The sequence below is a fragment of the Amphiura filiformis genome, chromosome 9 (assembly GCF_039555335.1).
Source record: "Amphiura filiformis chromosome 9, Afil_fr2py, whole genome shotgun sequence".
Lineage (NCBI taxonomy): Eukaryota > Metazoa > Echinodermata > Ophiuroidea > Amphilepidida > Amphiuridae > Amphiura > Amphiura filiformis.
In genome coordinates, this window is record NC_092636.1 from 23,320,202 (window position 1) to 23,342,678 (window position 22,477).

At 38.5% G+C, this 22,477-nt stretch overlaps 1 protein-coding gene across 1 annotated transcript in view; it reads left to right on the forward strand.

The window, feature by feature from the left end:
• Positions 1–17,039, forward strand: part of LOC140160762 (urease subunit alpha-like) — a 97,466-nt gene extending 80,427 nt beyond the window's left edge. The window contains exons 14-21 of the mRNA XM_072184062.1: positions 6,059–6,237; positions 7,796–7,910; positions 8,900–8,989; positions 9,307–9,405; positions 10,541–10,640; positions 12,074–12,242; positions 13,005–13,063; positions 16,161–17,039. Of these exons, the coding sequence (XP_072040163.1) occupies positions 6,059–6,237; positions 7,796–7,910; positions 8,900–8,989; positions 9,307–9,405; positions 10,541–10,640; positions 12,074–12,242; positions 13,005–13,063; positions 16,161–16,276 (927 nt within the window). The 3' untranslated portion in view covers positions 16,277–17,039. The remainder of the gene's footprint in view (positions 1–6,058; positions 6,238–7,795; positions 7,911–8,899; positions 8,990–9,306; positions 9,406–10,540; positions 10,641–12,073; positions 12,243–13,004; positions 13,064–16,160) is intronic.
• The last annotated feature ends 5,438 nt before the right edge of the window (positions 17,040–22,477 follow it).

Consider the following 22,477-nt stretch of genomic DNA (forward strand, 5'->3'; position numbering starts at 1 on the left):
TAAAAACCTTTCCATATGTAATAGTTTTTAGGAACCATATACCCATAATTGAATTATAATCATGAATACGGTATAACCAGGCATGACAACTGGTATATTTGCTTGATAATATAGCAAATAAGCTTGCAAGATAGAAAACAATTCAGGAATCCAAAGGTATCCTTAAAATATGTTTGATATTTTATAATTACCTATTAGTACTCTATGTGAAAGTCAGTGCATATCAAAAACCAGTAAATATTCATACTTAAATTTGTGCATGATGTGTAATTGATTTTTTATACTGGTATGATGTCTAGAAATAATGTACTTGTCAAAAAATGAGGCCAGTAAGTTCTACCCCACTGACCAGCTGAAACAATTACGCGCAAAACGTGAGGAAATTGTCAATTTTACATAAAATTCACAAGTGGATAAAGAAAGAAAAATTAAAGGAGAATTTCGTGATCCTATCATACTCTTTTTATGAGATTTTTCAGTAGATATCCACAAAAAAAGCTTATTCCCAGAATTTCAGTTGATTCCGACTCAACTTGTTTTGAGAAAAGTGGGGGATGAGGCTGTGGATCACGAAATGCCCTTTTAAACAAGACGATATATAAACACACAAGTACTGAGTAGAAAAAAAATAAAAAATCACCGCTATATCTTATTGGCTGACCGACGATAATTCTTATTGGCTACTATATATAGCCCTACTAGTATAGGGCCTTTTGACTGTGGTGATCCAAACCATGATATACATGTATCATAAAACCTGGCTATGTCCAGAGAGCTGCTGCCAGTGACTACTAATTCCCCAGAGGGCCCTTTGACTGTGGTGATCCAAACCATGATATATCATAAAACCTGGCTATGTCCAGAGAGCTGCTGCCAGTGACTACTAATTCCCCAGCGGTTAGTGGTTTGTGAGCTGTCACTGGGTTTTTAGCAGTTCTCAGTATATAGCATGGTGTATATAATGTGTAATAAAAAAATGCCCTGTGGTAGGGCTAACTATATACACCATGTAATTTTTCTATGGATGGTGGATACCGTTATATTCTGTGTTACAGACCGTGTACCTATAATATAGGTATGGGATTTCCCGCGTTTCGGCGGTTTCCCGACTTTTTGAAGCCAAAATGTGTCCTCTCCGAGTTCAATGTGAATCTGCATTAAAATGGGGGAGGGGGAGAACCTGTGCCTGTCGATGGTGCCTGTCGATGGTGCCTGGGATCAATTTCTCGATTTATTCATGGCATGTGTTAGGGACTCCATACCTTCTCGCACTCAAAGAAAACGTCCCAAGCCCTGGATTACACCAGAAATGCACAGACTCATAACTCATAAACATGCCCGTTTTCGCAAGGCGAAGTCTTCACAATCACAAACTGATTGGGCTGCATTTAAAAAAACTCGTAACAGGGTATCCAATGGTATAAAATCTGCTTACAGTAACTACCTTCATTCTCTCCTCACTGCTGACGACAGTAAAAAGCGCTTTTGGTCTTTTGTTCGTGGTCGCAAAAAAGAACCCGATGTTAAATCATTTGTTGTCAACGGCAAACTGTGCTCTGACCCGGCCGTTATTGCTGACAATTTTAACCAAACTTTTGCTAGCTATTTTACTGCCCCCACCTCTCCAGCCTTTGATGTCACATCTCCCTTATTACCTGTGACCCCCTTATGCTCCCTCCAAATAACCATAGACCAAGTTATACACTGCATCAAAAAACTTAAAACTGATGGTGCTGTTGGTCCCGATGGTTTGTCAGCGAGGATGCTTAAGCTCTGCATGTACCAGGTTGCTCCAATTCTCACCAAATTATTTAATCTTTCTCTTAGTTCTGGTCACCTTCCTAGCGGCTGGAAACAAGCCAATATTGTCCCTGTTTATAAAAAGGGGGACCGCTCAAATGTTGCTAATTACAGGCCCATCGCTCTGACTAGTATTGTCTGTAAAATGCTTGAAAGCATCGTGGCTGACAACCTTCGTGTCCATCTAGGTAACAACAATCTCTTATCATTAAGTCAACATGGCTTTAAGCCTGGTTTATCATGTTGTACACTATTACTTGATAAAACAAATGAACTCTTGGAATTAATGGACAGTAAATCTACTCAAGTAGACCTCATTTCTCTAGACTACAGCAAAGCATTTGACTGTATATCACATAACATTTTGATTTCTAAACTTGAAAAAACTTATGGTATCAGAGGTCAGCTGCTTGCCTGGATCAGTTCCTTTGTCTTAGGTCGTGTTCAGAGGGTTACTTTTAGAGGGCAGAGTGCTGATTGGGTCTCGGTCCTTTCTGGAATTCCTCAGGGCTCTGTTCTTGGCCCCCTCCTCTTCACCATTTATGCCAATGATCTAGGCCAGCACCTGACCTCTGGTATCGGGCAATTTGCTGATGATACATTTCTTTATCGTGCAATTTACAATGCTAATGATGTAAGTGATTTACAAATGGATCTTGACAAGCTTTCGGTTTGGTCGTCTCGTAATTCACTTCAATTGAATCCTACCAAATGTAAATTTATATCTATCACTCGTAACCGTACTTCATATCCATCAGTGTACAGTATTAACAACATCAATCTTGATCAGGTAAATAATCTTCCCCTCTTGGGTGTCATCATCTCAGATAAGCTTAATTGGGATGCTCATGTTAAGGATGTTATTGCAAGAAGCAACAAACTTCTTGGTTTTATTCGCCATGTGGCGGGAATCTCCCCAGAGGTTCTCCTCCAATTATATCGGACCATGGTCTTGCCCATCCTCGATTATTGCTCCCCTGTCTGGATGCCCCACACAAAGCGTCTCAAAAATGCTCTTGAACGCGTTCAAAGGACAGCCACCAGGGCTATTCTCCATCAGAAGCGTCGCGAGGAGGAGTACAATGTTCGTTTGGAGCGTCTTGACCTCAGTTACTTGTTCCACAGACGTGAATACATGTCCATTTCACTTGTTTCCAAATGCCTCCTCAATGTTGACTGCTGCAATGCTATGCCTGCTTTAAATAAAATCCGTCCAAATAGTAGGCATCCCGATCACCTTATTTTTCACCATCTCAAAGCCAAAACTGATGCTTTTCTTTATCATTCCATCCAAAAAAAAAAAAAAAAATGGTCTGACCTCCCCGTCACATCACTGATATTTATTTGTGCAATAGCTTTAACTGCTTCAAATCCCACTTGAGAGACTACTTTCAGTCCATTCAAGAAATTTAATCCTTGGTGCCATCTATGTTTTGTTGTGGTGGTAGGGTGGAGGGGGGGGGGGGCATTATCTCATTATGTTGTGGTGTGTTTTATCCTGCTTGGCTAAGTGCAATATATTGTGTCTCTTGGGGCTTCATGCTTTTAACATAGTGCTGTTTTTAAAAAATGTCTGTACTTTTAATGTGTTAATAATCTTTGTAATTTTTATGTATATTTATAGTGCAATACTTTGTTTATTTTCATGACCAGCTTGCAAGGGTGGGGTCCACTCATCTTTTAGATGTCAGTGCTTTATTTGCCACTTTTGTTGGGCCCTGGCAGCCCTTGCTCGCTGGTCTAATTTTGATGTATATTTTTGTTGAAATGCCTAATGAATAATAAATAATAAATAAATAAATAAATAAGTATGTTCACCACAATCCCAAAGTTTGCGATCCGAAGTTTCCCTTTCAACCTCAAAGTCGGTAAAAAGCAGAAGTTCCGCTTTTCCCGATTTTAATACGAAAAAAGAAATATTAATGATGATTCTGGACGCATATAGGCCTAGGCCTATTTCCAATTTTAAAATGAAAATTCCTTAGAACCCTGACTGGATGACTGGGCTAGATAATGATACTCATTTAACATGCATGTGGTCAAATTAGAACACCTTTTCATGCCCAAAATTGATGCATTTTGGTCGATTATCGGACCAGAATTTTATACTGATTTAAGTCTGATTGTGTCGGGTTTTGCGTTCAATAACTCATCTCTTTTTCCTACATGAATATTACCCAAGTAAGAAGTATGTAATGTGTATTAATGAACGATGACGTTTGAGATGATGCTGGAATGATGCCATATATAGGCCTATATGTATACTCGAATGTTGTGTTTAAGTCTAAATGGAAGCAAACTTGGGAAAGGTTTGATATGAACCTTTTAGCTGTATCCTTAGGCTTTGTGTGGCCGTCGGTCGGGGTGGATTCGAGGGCGGGATGGTGGGGAGGTTGTGTGGGGGTGGGTGAGTGTGTGTATGTATTTCCCTTAGGATAGGCCTACATACTATTTTAGTCTCAATTTGTAGTGACATCATCACTCTGTACGTTTAAGTTATCAAATTATTCTTATCATACAATGTATTCTTCATGTACATTAGTACCCCCCCATGTGGGCCCCTCCCACATACCCGAAGAGTTAGGTGGCCAAAAATGTGATGAATGTTTTTATATTGCGATTATATATATCAATTTCAGTCAGATAGGCCATGTTATTAGGCCAAAATAAAACTGAAGAATGTCTCTCATGTACAAAAGTATAGGAAACTCACAACTTTAAAGCATGTTTTCTGGAAGAAGGAAGCACTTTCTATTAAAAGTGTAAAACAAGCCAGGAGCTTTGAAATGCACATTTTTACCCCCTCCCATGTGGGTCCCCTCCCACATACCTGAAGGGGGGGCAAAAATTTGATGAATCATTGTTTTCATATGCGCATTATATATATCAATTTCATGTTATTAGGCCAAAATAAAACTTTGAAGAATGTCTCTCATGTACAAAAGTATAGGAAACTGAACATTTCAAACCCCTTTTTTGGGATGAAGGAAGCATTTTTTCAAAAAATCTAAAACAGGTTTTTATGTCAAAAATGGTCTCTTTTGGGGTGCTTATTGTTAAATCTGCTAAAATCGCCTGGGCTTAGGTACCTAATTTGCATATTTTACGGTATAATTTTGAGAAAACAAGCCTTGAAGAATATTATATGTAGGCCTATAATAGATAATCTTCAAGGCTGTTATCTAGGCTGTTTAAAAAAATGGCTTCAAAATCGAAATTTAAAAAATAAAAACACTTCCATTCCTCAAGATACTCTCTCAAGCCACCAATCTCCTTCCAATACAAACTGCACAACATTGCATTGCACAAGCATCTCCACACAATACCAACCGCCGCAAATGGCGTAAGATCCGTTAGGCGGTCTAGTTGTTTATATTGAGATTTTGTTAGAGTAAAGGATCGAGTATTTACATAACATTATACTGGTATTTTTACTCCATGAAATGGCTTCTCCTGTGGTACAAAACGTGCACAAGCCCTCTGGACCCCACCGGGGCCCTTCACCGGGCACCTGGACCCCGGCCGTGATAGGCGAGAGCTATCAACACATTTGGGCCCCGTGACCTTTGACCTCTGGGGCCAAGATGGGCAAAAGGCACTTCTACGGGGTAGGGCCCATAAGTGTACCTCATATGGGCCCCAGGGCCTTTGTAGTTTTAACACTAGCCTTGACAGAATGATGTGTTTGATGGAGGAGAAGGAGATGAAACCACAGGATGGCAATATACCCGTCCATGCTTCGCATGCGGGTATAAGGGGAGAAGGAGATGAAACCACAGGATGGGAAGATACCCTGCATGCGGGTATAACTAAACTCCTGTGCTACTCAAATTTGGTGCACTCACCTGAGCGATTTCATCGGGTCAACCGGTGTCTTCAGCGGATGTAATTGCTTTGAAGATTTGTTGTTGCTAGTGATGTTGCTGATGGACACGTACCTCCAATGATGTCACATGTGTAGATGAAACCAAATAGAAAATGTTGTGGCACTCCCTTGGTTCCGGGGGGTCAGGACAGACGTTGTCCCAAACAGGTTCAATGTCTAGCCCTTTGTCAGGGTCCAGTCTGGGTCTTTTAGTTCTAATATTGCTTGGATTCTTATACGTGTTATGCACACCGGCGTTTATTACACAGTATACGCAAATGCTATTGACAGCTGTGTTCATAAATGAAACGTTTTGTTGTGTACTATAAGTTGTTTACATTCTTGTCAAAGATTTGTTCATGTCGATACATTTGATTTCATTGTTCTGTTCAGGGTCGTACCATCCACACATATCATTCTGAGGGTGCTGGAGGTGGTCATGCTCCTGACATCATGAGAGTGGTTGGTGTGCCTAATGTGCTACCATCGTCAACAAACCCTACACGGCCATACACGGCAAACACAATTGATGAACATCTCGATATGCTTATGGTCTGTCATCACTTAGATAAGTAAGTGTTTGGGTCCAGTTCATTGTTAATTTGGCCATTCCATTTAATATCCACACTACCCCTATGGACGATTTAGCTAAAGTCTTCCACAGAGGGAGAATGAGTTTTGAATACAATAGACAATTGGGTAACTTCCATTTGAAATACTCACTCCAGTTGTGCAAGATATAGATAAAGCCGTAACACATGGGTAGTATGGGTTTCAAAATGATTAACACTGACCAATTACATTTGAAAAAGATACTCCCTCTGTGGAAGATATTTCCAAATTCTTCCACAGGGGTAGTGGTGATTTCAACTGGAATAGCCCATTTAATCTAGCCCTAGTATAGGGCCTTTTGACTGTGGTGATCCAAAACCATGCTATACCATAAAACCTGGCTATGTCCAGAGAGCTGCATGCTGCCAGTGACTGCTAATTCCTCAGAAACTCGGGGACAGCGGTTAGTGGGTTGTGAGCTGTCACTGGGTTTTTAGCAGTTCTCAGTATATAGCATGGTGTATAGTAGGCCTATATTGTGTAAAATAAAAAAGGCCCTGTGGTAGGGCTAATTTAATCTACATTTGAGTTGAAAAGGTTTCCAGTGGATGTCAAAAGCATTAAATCTCTGCGTGCTAGCCATAGGCTTCAAAATAAGAAGTCCCAAGTTTTGAGATATTTTCTCAAAATATCAAGAGCTATCTAAAGAACCACTGAACCAATACTAGGCTTGTTTGTACTCATTTTAATGCATTTTTCATGCTGATTCCAAATATGCTCATAATAATGTACAATTCTGAAATTGTTGAATTTTTAAAGAAAATTTGAAACTTAATTGTCGTATGCAGTCAACACCCGTGTGGAAAGAGTTAATTTAGACTATCCTATAGGAGCAAATTTGGGCAAGAAAATGGGGCATACATGGTTGACTAGTTTTAAAGATAATGAAGTAGGGCTCCTACAAAAAAATTGTGTAATTATAAAATTTGCGAAAAACATGGAATAGTTGTGAATATTTATTTTTGTCAGGAATTCTTTTTATAGAGAAAGTGAGAATGCAAATTTTTGTAAAAATTATTGCAAAAGTAAGACACAGAGAAAAAGAGGTTTATTCAGTACTTGATGGGGGATTTAATGGCCCATTCAGTGATCTCAGCGAAAGTGTAAATAAAGTGATAAGTCATTCAAATTGTATTCAAAAGGTATTTTTAAAATGAAAAATTTGGAGAAAAAAGATGAAAACAGCAACATTGACAAGGTTGAAGCCCATTCAAATATATGTAGCTAATTTCTTTACTTGAGTAGCAAAAATACAGATTCATGTAAAATGTCTTATTTTGTCTTTAATATATGGCTTTCGGGTAGCAGGCAATGTTAGCACATCAATATCTGTAGCAAAAGTGCCCAAATCTAAATTTTGATGATATTTACCATCCTGCAAATCAGCACATCACTGTATAGACCTTTAAGATGTTGTCATATGTGTCAGTTAAAAAAATTTGAGATTAGGTTAAATGGAACACTCATTGACTATCAACATTGAATGTGTGTGGAAATGCAATGTTTTCTTTCCTGTAGGAATCTCAAAGAAGATGTGGCATTTGCCGAGTCTCGTATCCGAGCAGAAACCATTGCTGCTGAGGATATTTTGCATGACATGGGTGCTATTAGTATGGTGGCTTCAGACTCGCAGGTAAGAAATGAATTGATACTAAAGCAAAATAATGTTCAACTGATATATGGTGTGAATGAGAATGGAAAAAAAAGGATTTGTATTTGCAAACGTCCAGTTTAAATGTAAATGTTGAGTAGAGATGGTGTTGTTGCTAAATATTTCCAAATCTGTTTATTGCATACAACAGTTGCCCAAACTTAATTCAAGGGCCCAAAATGTCATATAGAAACTGTAACATTAGTAACAATGGGCTATTCTATTTGGAATTCACACTACCCCTGTGGAAGATTAAGCTAAACTCTGCCACAGAGGGAGTATCAATTTTGAATAGAATAAGACATTGGGTAACTTCCATTTGTAATTCTCACTCCAGTTGTGGAAGATATAGGTAAGCCACAACACAGAGGGAGTATGGGTTTCAAAATGATTATCTCTGACCAATTATATTTGAAAAACATACTCCCCCTGTGGAAGATATTTCCAAAATCTTCCACAGGAGTAGTGGGAATTTTAAATGAAATAGCCCGACATTTAGTAATATTTGAGCTGAACATGTGTATAGCATGCGTTATGGCATATGTTTCTTGACCCATCTGTTAACCTTGTAAAGATTTTCAAAAAATGGCGCACATGGGCTCCTTTGCCTTGGGGTAAATTTCATGTACAAATAGAGAGCTTCATCCTCTGAAAATCCCAACAAGAATTGAGGGTATGTGCCCTTATTTGCTGATGGGATTTTTACAGGAGGGCACTTTTAGATTGTGCCAAAAATTCCAGGTATGTCAAGGCAGCCCACAGTGCTATTAGACGAACGTTTACGGTATGCAGATAGCTGTAAGCAGGGGAATTTTTGGTGGTACCCCACAAATTAAATTTCATATTTTCAAGGTAAGAATTATTTTTTATTGTGTATTGTTTTCATACTTAGAATTAGAGATTAGTAACTGATGATGGTTTTGCATAATACCATGAGGATCAAAAGTCCCCATTTGTTTTTGCTTTTCTAGGCCATGGGCCGTGTTGGTGAAGTTATCACAAGAACATGGCAAACTGCTGACAAGATGAGGCTATTCCGTGGACGACTGGCTGATGAAAAGGTAATGGACTACTCTGAATTCCAGAAAAAAAGTTGCTTTTTGCCTTGTAAAAGTACCGTAATTTTGTGCAATTTTCTGCAATTCCTTTTCTCCAATCGGCACCAGATGAACCAACCTTCCTGTTACTATAACCAATCAAGGGTCATGAGGAGTTTGATTGACAGTAACGTCAGATGCAAACTAGTCTTTCTAATTCTCTCTCTGAATATAGTGTGAGCAAACATAATATTCTATCAAGGTTCTGCAAGCACTCTTGGATTTCCAAAACGATGGGTTAATTATATTATCTAACTTTATGTCTTGTTTCTTTATTACAGGGAGAAAATGACAACATCCGTGTGCGTCGTTATGTTGCCAAGTATACAGTCAATCCTGCTATAGCTCATGGAATGGCAGCTCACATTGGCTCTGTTGAGGTAAATTATTTGTATTGCTTTTAATTTGTTGTTCATCATGATTTTTCCCCAAGTTATACATTTATTACAGTTTTTGGCTAGAGACACTAAGAAAGATATGCAAAAACTGATAGCAATGAGAACATGCAAAGCTGTGCTGAATATGTACACTTTGTTTCATATATTTAGCAAGTTTACGCCACTAGTGTCAGGGACGGTCTTTTGGAATTTGCAGGAGAGCATTAAATAGCTATTCTGGAACCTTCAAGGAGGGCTGCTTCGAGCATTTACAATAGAATGTAAGGAGAGAATGGTCAAATAAGGAGAGCTAAAAATCACTCTCCTATATCAGATTTAAGGAGAGCAATTGTTCTTGCTCTCCTCAAAAAGCAGTCCCTGCAGTGTTTTGTAACTTAATTAACAGCTAGTGTTGCAAATAATCAGTGGACTTCTGTCTGCACCGTCAATCTGACTATTTCTTTATGCAGAAAATAGCATTTTGATGTTCTATCCATTGTTGTTGGAGAGCACTCTAATGGCATGGGCTATGGCTCATGATCGAAAGGGTGTGGACTCAAATCCAGATGTGCTTTTGTGCTGCACACTTAGACATGGCCCTTAACCCTTTATTGTGTCTCTCCACCCAGTTGTATAAATGGATGCTGGCATAATTGTGCTGGGAAGGTAGAACAGAATCGTTGTGTGAGAGAAGCTGCGATCTCCTAGAATATGTGGATTCAGCAGAGTTGTTCAAGGAAATTCAAGGAAAAAGAGATGGGCAATTTGGCCTACGAGCATTGCTGCGGCACAACTAATGAACTTGACCTACTTTTGTTCTCTCCAAGACATGACAGAAATTACATTATGCCTTTTAATGCTGTGCGTGCTGACTATAGGCTTCAACATAAAAAGTCCCAAGTTCTGAGATATTTTCAACCAATACTAGGCTTGTTAGTACATGTACTTATTTTAAGTATTTTTCATGCTGATTTCAAGAATGGTCATGAAAATGTACCATTCTGAAATTTTAAAGTCGACACCAGCATGCAGAGGGTTAAATATGTCACCAAACCACATACATTGTGTAGACCCTTATAGGTCGTAGTTCTTACAATAGTTATACTTTACTTTACTTTAATTTTGTTTCTTCTTTAAGGTTGGAAAGATGGCTGATTTGGTCTTATGGAATCCTGCATTCTTTGGAGCCAAACCAGAAATGATCATAAAAGGAGGCCAGATTGCTTGGGCACAGATGGGTGAGTAAAATCATATCAGCCGGGCTATTCCAGTTGAAATTCATCCTCCCTTATAGAAGACATGACCTTAATCTCGTACACAGAGGGTGTAGATTTCAAATGGAGTCACCCATTCAGGTAATCTCATTTGAAATTCACACTCCCTCTGTGGAAGATTAAGGTTATAGCCTCCATAGGGGGTGTATGGATTTCAACTTCAATACTCCATCGCTGAGCAACAAGCAGTTGGTATTTGACCAATGATGTAGCACGCTTCACCCAAAACAACAAGTGGGCTGCCTGATTGGCTAGGGACTGCCTTTTGAGGAGAGTGAGAGCAATCGCTCTCTAACTGCTATCCTTAAATCTGATATAGGAGAGTGATTTTTAGCTCTCCTTTGACCATTCTCTCCTTACATTCTATTGTAAATGCTCCAAACAACTCTCCTTGAAGGCTCCAGAGGAGCTATTTAATGTACTCCTGCAAATTCCAACAGACAGTCCTTGCAGTGAGTGACATTATGATTTGCTGTATTAAGAAAATTAAATGGGGAGTGAAACAAGTCTATCATGCATTTGAAAGTATATTGGATGCCTCACTCTTCTCCACCCACTTTCCTGCCATCTTCCTGGTGTTGGAGAGTCTCACAGACTTTCTGTCAACATGCCTTGAAGTTCCAGGATTGGGCTATTCCACTTCCATTTAAAATCACACTACCCCTCTGGAAGATTTTGGAAATATCTTCCATAGAGGGAGTGTGTTTTTCCAAATGTAATTGGTCAGCATTAATCATTTTGAAAGTGAAACCCATACTCCCCCCCCCCCCTGTATTATGGCTTCACCTATATATCTTCCACAACTGGAGTGAGTATTTCAAATAGAAGTTACCCAACTGTTGATTCTATTTGAAACTCATACTCCCACTGTGGAAGACTTTAGCTTAATCTTCCACAGGGGTAGTGTGGAGTTAAATGGAATAGCCCATTGAAGTCTCTCAAAACATCCAGATAATTGTTATGCAATGATGCCAATGCCGCGCCTTAGGCGCACAATTGGGCTACTTGGCTATCACTTGCCGCTACTCAAAAAAGCATGCCGCTACTTGCCTAAAATTGGGCTACTTTTGCCAGTCTCAGGCCACGGCAGTAATTTGATGTATTTTCCTTTCAATTTAGCCGATAAAGGTTTAGATTCTCTGAAGCTCCAAATTGCAATTACAATGGGTTTTGTGACCATTTTATTGATCGGTCAGTAACTTTCCAGTAAGTACCGGAAGTTTTATAGTCAAGTGCTTTTCTGCCCAATTATCCGGTATTGGGCGCTTTTTTGGAAGCTTAAAAAATTGGGCTACTTGAGAATCCTTTACCGCGGCCTGTCGAGTCAATGCGCCGCCACGCCTTGACACTGAAAAGTTTTGGCAACACTGTTGTTATGTCATTTTATTTCTATACAGGTATGCCAAATGCATCCATACCAACACCAGAACCTGTCAAGCAGCGTAAGATGTTTGGAGCCTATGGTAAAGCAGTCGGTGAGACCTCGGTGATCTTTGTATCCCAGGCAGCAGCTGATGGACTCAAGGAGAAATATGGAATCAACAAGAAAGCTGTGCCTGTCAAGAAGTAAGCTTTTCTGTGACATGCAAATTATCAATACATTTTTGTAGACATTAATGATGAAAATAATTTATATGACTTGTACAATATGCTAAAGATGTTTGTTAAATATATAGCTGCATATCCGATCTCCCTGACAGTCCCTAAAAATGTTTATGTTAGCATTTTCAATTCTCTAAAAAAATACTGTTTCCACAAAATTGTTCGTAACATGTGATCTGTTTTCTCTATAAAAAAAATAAAGCCACAAAATGATGCAGCACATAAAAAGGGGGACTTTGCAGGTGAAGTTAATTTTGAGTTCAGTATTTCTGCTTTGAAAGCATTTTGCAAGCTTTAAAATGCATCAAGTGAAAAAGCATCCCAAATTCTTATTATTTTCTGTTTATTTTAATCTATATCTTGACAAGCATTTTGCCACAAAGTCCCCTTTTTCATGTGCTGCATCACGTTAATTATATAAAGTTTTGATTTTCAGCACTGTAGCTTCTGATTTGGTTGTTATTTTTAGGTCTAAATACACTCAAAACCCTTCCATTCTTAAATTCTTATGTGGACCTGTTCCTTAAGTAACCCTTCCCCTTTTTATTCCAAATCACTCATCTGATGAAGCTATTATTGAAAATTGACACTGACATGATGAGGGACCTCCTCCCCCATACTTCAGCTCTGTGCAGCTACAATATTGCTGAGCTAAAGCTGTTTCTTCATTACAATTTCAACAGCTATTGTTTCAATTAGCCTAATACATGCTCTTTATATTTTCAGTTGCCGCAATGTGACGAAGAAAGACATGATCATGAACGACTTCTTGCCAGACATAAAGAGTAAGTGTAGGATGATCATGTGATCACATTTTGATCAGGAAAATATTTGATGGAATAGGGTTATTTCACGAAAGGTCATTAGTTCAAATCTGCCTGCAGAAGACATGATGTGTGCATAAAGCACAAAAGAAATTCCCATTTGAAGTGATATTGATTGACTCATTTGCTTTGTACTTCCATGCATCATGTCTTCTGGAGGTAGATTTGAACCAATGCCCTTTCATGAAATCACCCTATAACTTAAAATGAACAATTTAACATGTTTAAAAAAATTACTTTTTCTTCAGTAAAAAATCCAATCCACACTAGCCATGAAAAAAACTTATTTCCAAAATTTCATTTGAATCGGATTTTGAATTTGCGAGTTGCGCATAATTACATATGTGACCATCCCCCGGGACCATCCACCACGAAGTGGTAGTAAAGTCGGCTCTAGATCATTTTTTGTTTATTGCAGATTTTGAAAGAATTCACTTTCAGCTTCAAAATGACACCTCAACCAGCTTCATCGGACATCAAAGGTCAAATTCCTAGTATATTCAACATAAAAATCCAATTACTGTTTTTGATTGTATCTCAAAATTGAAAATGCCGACTTTACGACCAGTTTGTGGTGGATGGGCACATATGTTACAGTGCCCCATAGGCCACTGTGTTGTCATTTTGAGCTGTTGACAGCCCAAAAGTACAAATTGGTGATATGTTTGTCAAACGACCTAATCTGCAAGAAAGTTAATGCACATAAATATTGAGTAGTCCTAGGTTTCTGGGAGTATGAAAATCTCAACTTTTTAGGAATAAATTGGGGCGGGGGGAGATGAGACTGTGGATTACAAAGTGTCCCATTAATTGTAGATGCCATAGTGATATTGTTGTCTTTAGGGATAGTTCTTAAATACTTGGGGGGGTGGAAAAGTCGAAACCTCAGACATCAAACAAATTTTGATCCCCCAACCAAAAATCAGGGGTGTGATTTTTCCGGATTTCCGGATTTTGGGATTAAAAAAAAAAAAAATCAGGATTTTCAAAAAAAAAAAAAAAAAAAAAAAATTTTTTTTTTTTTTTTATAATTTTAATTTTTTTCCCCGCTTTTGGACCAAGAGCTAAATGCTTAACAGAGATGTCACATTTCGGAATTTTCAGTTCGGATATGAGAAAATCTCCAATTTTAAAATGAAAATTCCTTAGAACCCTGACTGGATGATTTATAGACACAATGTAAAATAAAAAAATGGTGATGCAATTTCTCATGTGTATGTGAATGATATGATACTGGAAGTATCTATTCACAGATAATAAATGTTTTGATACTATAAAGTGAAGTATTTTAACAGTTTCTCATTTTTGCATTTTACCCCATGAAATTGCATCTCCAGTGGTGCTCAAGTGTGTAAAACCCCTCTGGCTTTGGGGGGCTTCGCCCCCTCAACCCCCACCGGGGCGTTGCCCCTGGACCCCACCAGGGGCCCTTAAGCGGGCCCCTGGACCCCCCGCCCGGTACCCCAGGTCAACATAAAAAGTGGTAACCATGTGTGTTCTAAATTTCAGCGGAAAAAGGGTATTTTGTTGACTGAAATCGCGGACCCTTGAAATCGCGAAAAAAGGGGGTATTCTGAGCATTGTCTCCATGAAATTTTTAAAAAAAGGGTATTTCACAGGTTGCGTTCGATCGATGTCTTCAGCCCGAGTCTTCAGCCTCCATCCTCCCGCACGTTTTGAAGAGAGCTGAATGAGCGACGCGAACAAAGCTGCCGAATTTGGAACCTATCATGCAATCCGTGAGTTTTTTTTTCGAAAATTTCAAGCTCAGTTTTAAAGAAACACTCCACCCACGACACTCGATCAGTCGGGCGATAATAACACAGGATCATCTGGGAGTACAACAGACACAAAGTAATGTTCATAATTGCACATTTTGTAGGCCTACTTAATATATTAAAATATTTGGAGTCATTGAAAAGGGGTGTCTGGAAATCTTCTCATTGAAAACCTTGAAAAGGGGTATTTTTACCTGATTTTGTCAGTGATTTGGCAAAAAAGGGGGGTAAAATCAATGAAAAATCAGTGAAAAGGGGGTTTTGAAAAAGGAAGAACACACATGGTTACCACTTTTTATGTTGACCTGGGGTACCGGGACCCCCCGCCGCAACAGGCGAGAGCTACGCTCGCTCCGCTTCGCAATTTCATTGCTTTGGGGTTTTTTTCAGAAAGCACCAATCACACCCCTGAAAAATATGTTATCAAGTCATTATAAAGTGTGCAAATTTTGTTGATTTGAAGCTTGAGAGTACACAATTGCAATACTTAACATTCATGCGGGCGGAGTGCGCAAAAAATTGGAATGTGCATGCCTTGTCGTATATGTTACCCCGGATTTTTACCCTCAATTTTTTGTTACCCCCATCATTAAGGACTATAATTTTTTTGATTCCCTTTTTAAGCCCCCAAAATGTTTTGATCCCCTCATATTTTCCAACCCCCCACCAAAGTATTTATGAACGCTCCCTTAAAGAGACATGTTCTATTATTTCATAGAATTGTTTTCTATCTTACATTGAGGCCTACCATTAAAACAATTGTTTCCAAATTTTGAGTTGTATTGCTCCAGCGGTTTTGATATGACAAGCAGAAACGTGTATAACAATGCCCCAAAGGAGAGTACACGCACTTCCGGTGTGGTAACCACAGTTCACTACGTTTTTGTTCACACCATCTAAACAAAACATATCTTGGGCGTTACATTTTGCTGGGGTAATGAGAAAAATATAAGCTTTCTTCTGATACCAAAATCTCAGTTTCAAGGAAGAAAAATGTGGGGATTAGGCTGGTGATCGGGTCGAGGACCTTTAATAACTTCATAGGAGAGTATAATATGCACTTCCAGTGTGGTAACCACAATTCACTACGTTTATGTTCACATCATCTAAACAAAACATCTTGGGCATTACATTTTATAACAAAAATATGAGCTTTCTTCTGATACCAAAATCAATGAAGAAAAATGTGGGGATGAGGCTGTCAGTCAGGTCGAGGACCTTTAATAACATCTGTTCCTATATATTGATATAACAATACATTAAACCATTTGCATCCACAGTCAATCCAGAATCTTACAAAGTAACTGTGAAGAGAGAAGAACAAGAGGAAGATGAGCTGCTGACGTGCCCACCAGCCAAACGCATTGCCTTGGCTCAGAGGTACTTCCTCTTTTAAGGCATCGTGTGACCGCCCACCAGCCAACAGTGTTGCCAAAACTTTTCATCGCCCAAAACGCGGCACATTGACTCGCCAGGCCGCGGTAAAGGAGTCTCAAGTAGCCCAATTTTTAAGTTTCCAAAAAAAGTGCCCAATACTGGATATTTGGGTGGATTTAATGGAATTAGAACCCAAATCACCCAATTGGGGCGGAAAAGCATTTGACTTAAAAACTTCCGGTACATATAATGGGAATGTATGGACCGATCAATAAATGGTCACAAAACCCTATGTAATTGCAATTGTGAGCCTCAGAGACTCAAAACCATTATAAATCTGCTAAAATACATCAAACTACTGCAGCAACCTGACTTTTGTAAAGTAGCCCAATTTTAGGCAAGTAGCGGCACGTTTTTTTGAGTAGTGGCAAGTGATCGCCAAGTTGCCTAATTTTGCGCCTAAGGCGGCGTTGGCATCACGGCCAGCCAAACGCATTGCCCTGGCTCAGAAGTACTTCCTCTTCTGATGCATCATGGGAAGTACAGCAGTGTGTTATGGGATAGAATTGATTTGTCAATGTTTCTCAGTCACAGCAGCTTTTATGAGTATCTGTCCAACCTTATTTTGAATGAAAAGGCATTTGTAATAAGTTGTCACTAACTGAGGTTTGTGCAAGGCACATGAACTGGCGGCGGTATTTATTACCATAGTTAACATTTGAATAGGAACCGCACAATCCAAGGCAAATTGGCCGCCTTAGGCCTCCAGATCATGTCACTTTAAGTGAAATTAGACGGAAGTCGGAAATATTGATTTTCAGATATAGCCAAACAAAGGAAATAATTTCTTTTGTTGCCTATTGTTTTGGATACACTTCAACTGGTCATATCTTTGGAGCTAAATGTTTAATTTCAATGGGGTTTTCTGCAAAATTTAGCTTTACCAATTATTGCAATCATATAGAAAACTGAAAATTAAATATGGCCGACTTTTTGCTTGATTGCACCATATACATACACAGCAAAAACAAATCAATACTGAGTCACTTTGAATGATCAAATCATCTCAGGACTCAATTTTGTATGATCATAAGCAACTCAATAACTGGTGCTATAGTGTGATGAAAAAGTCAATCATTTCTGTGTGTAAATGTCCATATGCTTTATACTATTCAGCAAATTACTTCAGCCGTGTCCGTTTGCTCTGTCTGATTATCGTGTAAAAAGAACTAGGTCACTCGATGGTCCAGCGAATGAGGTGCCTATGTGATGATGACATGATTCAATTAATAATCAGAACCCCACTTCCAGTATCATGCAATAAACTGCACCAAATTGGCAGACCGCAGAAGTACTGTGCTGAAAACTATAATTTGATATTTGTCAAAATGTAAACAGTGTACATAGTCATGTAAGCAACAATCAAACTGCTTCCAGTAATAATCTCATTGTACAAAATGGAAGATTCTAGATCATGGCATAATTTTTTCCTCCATAAATTATAACTGGGCAGTTAACCTACCCATTTTGCTACTAATATAAGCTTAGGAGCTGGGTGACTTCATCAAGGATTTGGGATCATTATGTGCCCAAACAGGGTGTTCCTTGTGTGTATAAATGTACATATTTACAAACTCAGATACAACTTATATTTTGTATTCCTTCAAATCGGTTTGAAAGTGATACCAATGATAACCATTAGTAAGGATTTCCAGGGATAATTACCGTAGTTATGCAGAAAAATTGTACACTCTGTCAAACTCCCCAGGTCCTGTGATTGGTTAGTAGCACATAAAAGGGAGGTTGATTCATCTGGTGCCTTCATTGGAGAAAAGGAATCGCAGAAAATGGCGAACATGTTGGCATCATTTGAATTTAGGCAAAAAGCAACTTTACTAGGCATTGTAGACATGCCTACAGCAAGGGAAGTTTGGTATTACTAAGACTACAATCAACAAATTTAGTAGTTGGCACACCTTGACAATATGTTGGAACTTTTCATTGCCGCTCTGATAGTTAAGTGGAATTAGTATAACTATGTTTGATTAGAAGTACATATCTTCTCCTTTCCCTCCCCCATTCCCCCTCAATCAATGTTGGGGAGACTGGAGAGCCCAATGGAAAAAGTGCTTTCATCAACATTGAACTGCAGGGGGAGATGGGTGGCGATTTACATTTAGTATGCCAGAGTGTGCCAACATTAATTTCTTTGATTGTAGGTGCAAAATCAACCATAGAGGCATGACCACAACAAATTGTAAATAAATAACTGGCATGAAAATTTTCAGCGTTTTAGCTGATTTCAGCGTTTTTTTGTTATTGTTTTCAATTTTTTTCAGCCTATTTTTGAATCAAATTCACAGAAATTGTAAATAAACATGGTTTTCAGTGTTTTTTATAAAAACGTATTTATGTTCCATGTAAGCATAGGGCCCTATATAATATAGTATGCATATTAAGGCCTATATATTTTACTACATATTTGGGGCATCTTACTACGATATATCAAGTAAAGCCAATAGTAAATCTTGATTTGTACAATTGAATCATGCTTATTGTGTCCGTTTCCATTTTTCAGAAACATTAAAATTGTTATGTTAATCATGTAAGCATTATCATCAAGAACAAAAAAATATTATGTCTAAATAAGTGATTGTTTTATCATATGCAATATTTTACCTAATTGTAAATCTTTAAAATCCCTAATAGGGATGATTTAAAGCCATATTGTAACATTTGTAATATTTTTCAAAATTCTGGATTTTTTTACACGATTATAATATTTTATTTTTTCCGGTGTACATTTTACAATTATAGTTTACTCAATTTCTGTATTTATCTGAGTAAACTATGATTGTAAAATGTACACCGGAAAAAAAGAAATAAAAAAAACCATGTTATTGCATGATTATAATGTATGTTTTTAAGGGGTTACTACACCCCTGCCCAATTTTGTGCCTATTTTGCATTTTTTCAAAAAATTATAGCGCATTGGGGACAAGTAAGATATGTATATTATAGGGGCAAGGACTACAACTACTGCACTGGAAATTTTATTTCAACACAGACAACAGTTGTGGAGTTACCGTCAAAAACGAGGAAAACCAATATTTGATCAATAAATCAATAACTACTTGCCTTGAGTTGCTGAATTTTCAGTGCAGTAGTTGTAGTCCTTGCCCTATAATATACATATCTTACTTGTCACCAATGCGCTATAATTTTTGAAAAAACTGCATAAAATAGGCACAAAATTGGCTAGGGGTGTAGTACCCCCTTAAAGTTACATACCCAGCAAAAATCAAGACTCTAGGTGCTGTAATATTATTCAAAATCTAAAATTCAAAAATTACGATGGAAATATTAGTCCAACACATACTTGATGTTCATAACACAGTACGTACATGGCGTGCGTGACGCTCAACACACATCAAACGACCGTGGACAGATCTGACAGTAAAAGCTAATATTTTGGGGAAATAAATACAAATCTATTTTTTATGGAAATGTTACATTTTACAACATGGCTTTAGGTTGTACTGCACCCCTTGATAAATTTGTGACTATTTTTGCATTTTTCTCAAAAAATAATAACACACTGATAACAAAAGTTCTTTATATTATAGGGCCAAGGAATCCAGTTACTACACTGTAATTTCAGTGACTCAAGACAAGCGGCATGTTATTTATGATAAGAAAAGAGGTACCGCTAGAAATATGTACCTCATCTCTTAACATATATAATGAAACACTTGTCTTGAGTCACTGAAATTTCAGTGAAGTAATTGAATTCCTTGCCCCTATAATATACATAACTTTTGTTGCCAGTGTTTAGTTATTTTTTGAGAAAAATGCAAAATTAGTCCCAAAATTTATCAGGGGGTGAATGAAGTACAACCTTAAAATCATCATGCTTATTGCATCCATTTCTATTTTCCAGGAACATTAAACTTGTTATGCCAATCATGTAAGCATAATTATCGTCAAGAACAAAAACAAAAAAATGATATTCTAAATAAGTAATTGTTTTATCATTACCTAAGTGTATTAATCTTAGAGAACTTATCATAATATTTGTTGAATTTACTGCCAAAGACATCTATTTTACAGCATGATATAAAAACATTATCTTGCATATTTTTTGTAAGAAATGCAACATGATTCTGGACTGTTTATGGAGTTGTCATTATTGTGTGTTCGTAATGAGCTATTCCAGTTGAAATCCATACACCCCCTATGGAAGACATGACCTTAATCATCCATACAGGGAGTGTGAATTTCAAATGGACTTACCTGAATGGGTGACTCTATTTGAAATCGACACCCCATGTGTGGGAGATTGAGGTTATGTCTTCCATAGGGGGTGTATGGATTTCAACTGTAATGACCCAATACCCTTGTATAAAGTGCATTATAATCTGTTCCAACATTGATGCGTAATGCGGACTAATGCGTGGCTGATGCACGCTTACGTTAATTTATGCAAGCATTAGTTAGAACTATATTGATGCGGGCAGTATTGAAAACCGAATGATTTTCGCCAATTAAAAGAATTATCAGAATTCAGCACAGAACAATCAACTTTCAAGTAAGAAATTGTTGATGCAATAGTCACTGCAACTGCAAAAATATGTTCTCTATGTTTATCTATTAGAGCCCCACCCCCCTCTGTTCGAAATGGGATGAATTTGACTGAAAGTTGTAATGTACATCTTCCTTTGGCCGGTTTTAACCCCCTGAGCACTACCTGCGTATTGGCCAAAAAGAAGTTTTCATTATCAATTGGCCCAATCAGCAACATTGTTAGAATAATTTCACCACGCAAAAAAAATTGGGGTGAATTATTTGCAAAGCTCCATTCTGATTGGTGATTAAAGTGAAGATATCATGTAATTGACCAATCGGAGGCAATGTTAGATCGGCAACAGGCTAATATTCCTGGGGGGGGCACTCACAATTTATTGGCATGCATCATGTCCCTGTACGTCAATAGACCCCCTTTTTCAGCAAATCTGCCACTTAATGAGTAGTAATGACCCCCTTTTTTCATCAGCTTACACCCAATGACCCCCTTTTTGACCCGCACATTTTGAACAATGTTTACATTTTTGTAGCAATTTTAGCTTCAAAATGGTCAATTTTCGCAAAATTTTGCACATTTTTGCCAAAAAAGTTATTTTTCATGGTCAATGACACCCAATTTTTAGCGTTCTACACATGACCCCCTTTTTTCAACAAAAGACTAAAGATAAGGTTGGCCAGCATCCCACAGGTGGAGGCAAGACAGGTGGACGGCTGCCTCCCTTTACCCCCCCTTGGCTACGCCACTGCTCACGCCAAGTCTGGCACGTCAAGTGCTCCCCGGATACTCCTACACTCGAGTAATTTAGTTGGAAATTCCTACAGGAAAAGTGCCCGGGGTATACCTTCACTATGGGTAAGTGCCACCCACCCTGGAGACCAACTTTTTCAACTTTTGATTTAAAAATCTCTTTTTTTCATTACCGAGACACCCCGGACGGATCCAGGAATTTTCAACTTTCAACACAAATTCAGGCGCCGCTCTGCAAAAATACCCAAAATCAGGCGTCGCTCTGCAAAAATTAGAGGGGGCGCGCGCCGGGTGTGCCCCCTCTAAATCCGCCCCTGCCCCCCCTCTCCCCCACGTTGAAGTTCTCAGAGACTTTTGCCTAAATTTTCCTCCAAAAAAACCCAAAATTAGTTCCAAATTTGAGCTCCAATGTCTGAGAAATGTTTGGAAAGGGCAGTGAACAAAGCCCCATTTTAGTTTCCAAGACCCCCTAATTTATGCCCTCTAACCAAATTTTCAGTACCCAAACATCATTATTAAGGAACCCCCCCCCCCATGGACACACACACACACACTTTCCTAGCAGTTACCTCCAGTTAAAATGAAGAAATCTGGGAAATTTCCACTTTGTTTTCTGACGCTTTTCCCTTCACCCAAACCAATTACCCCATACCCTCTTCCCCCACTATGATGCTTATCCGAGTAACTTGCACGTCTCCACCCTCGGAACCCCTGAAGCTCCTTGGGTTACAGTGGCATAACCAAAGGGCAGCTTCCCCCCTGTGGGACATATTGCCCCCCCCACATTCTTTCTGACTGGGATACTAGCTAGCTGCCATGATATAATTTCTAGGCATTTTTTGTCAATTTTCATCAAATTTCCCCACTGGAATTTTGCCCCTCGTCCCT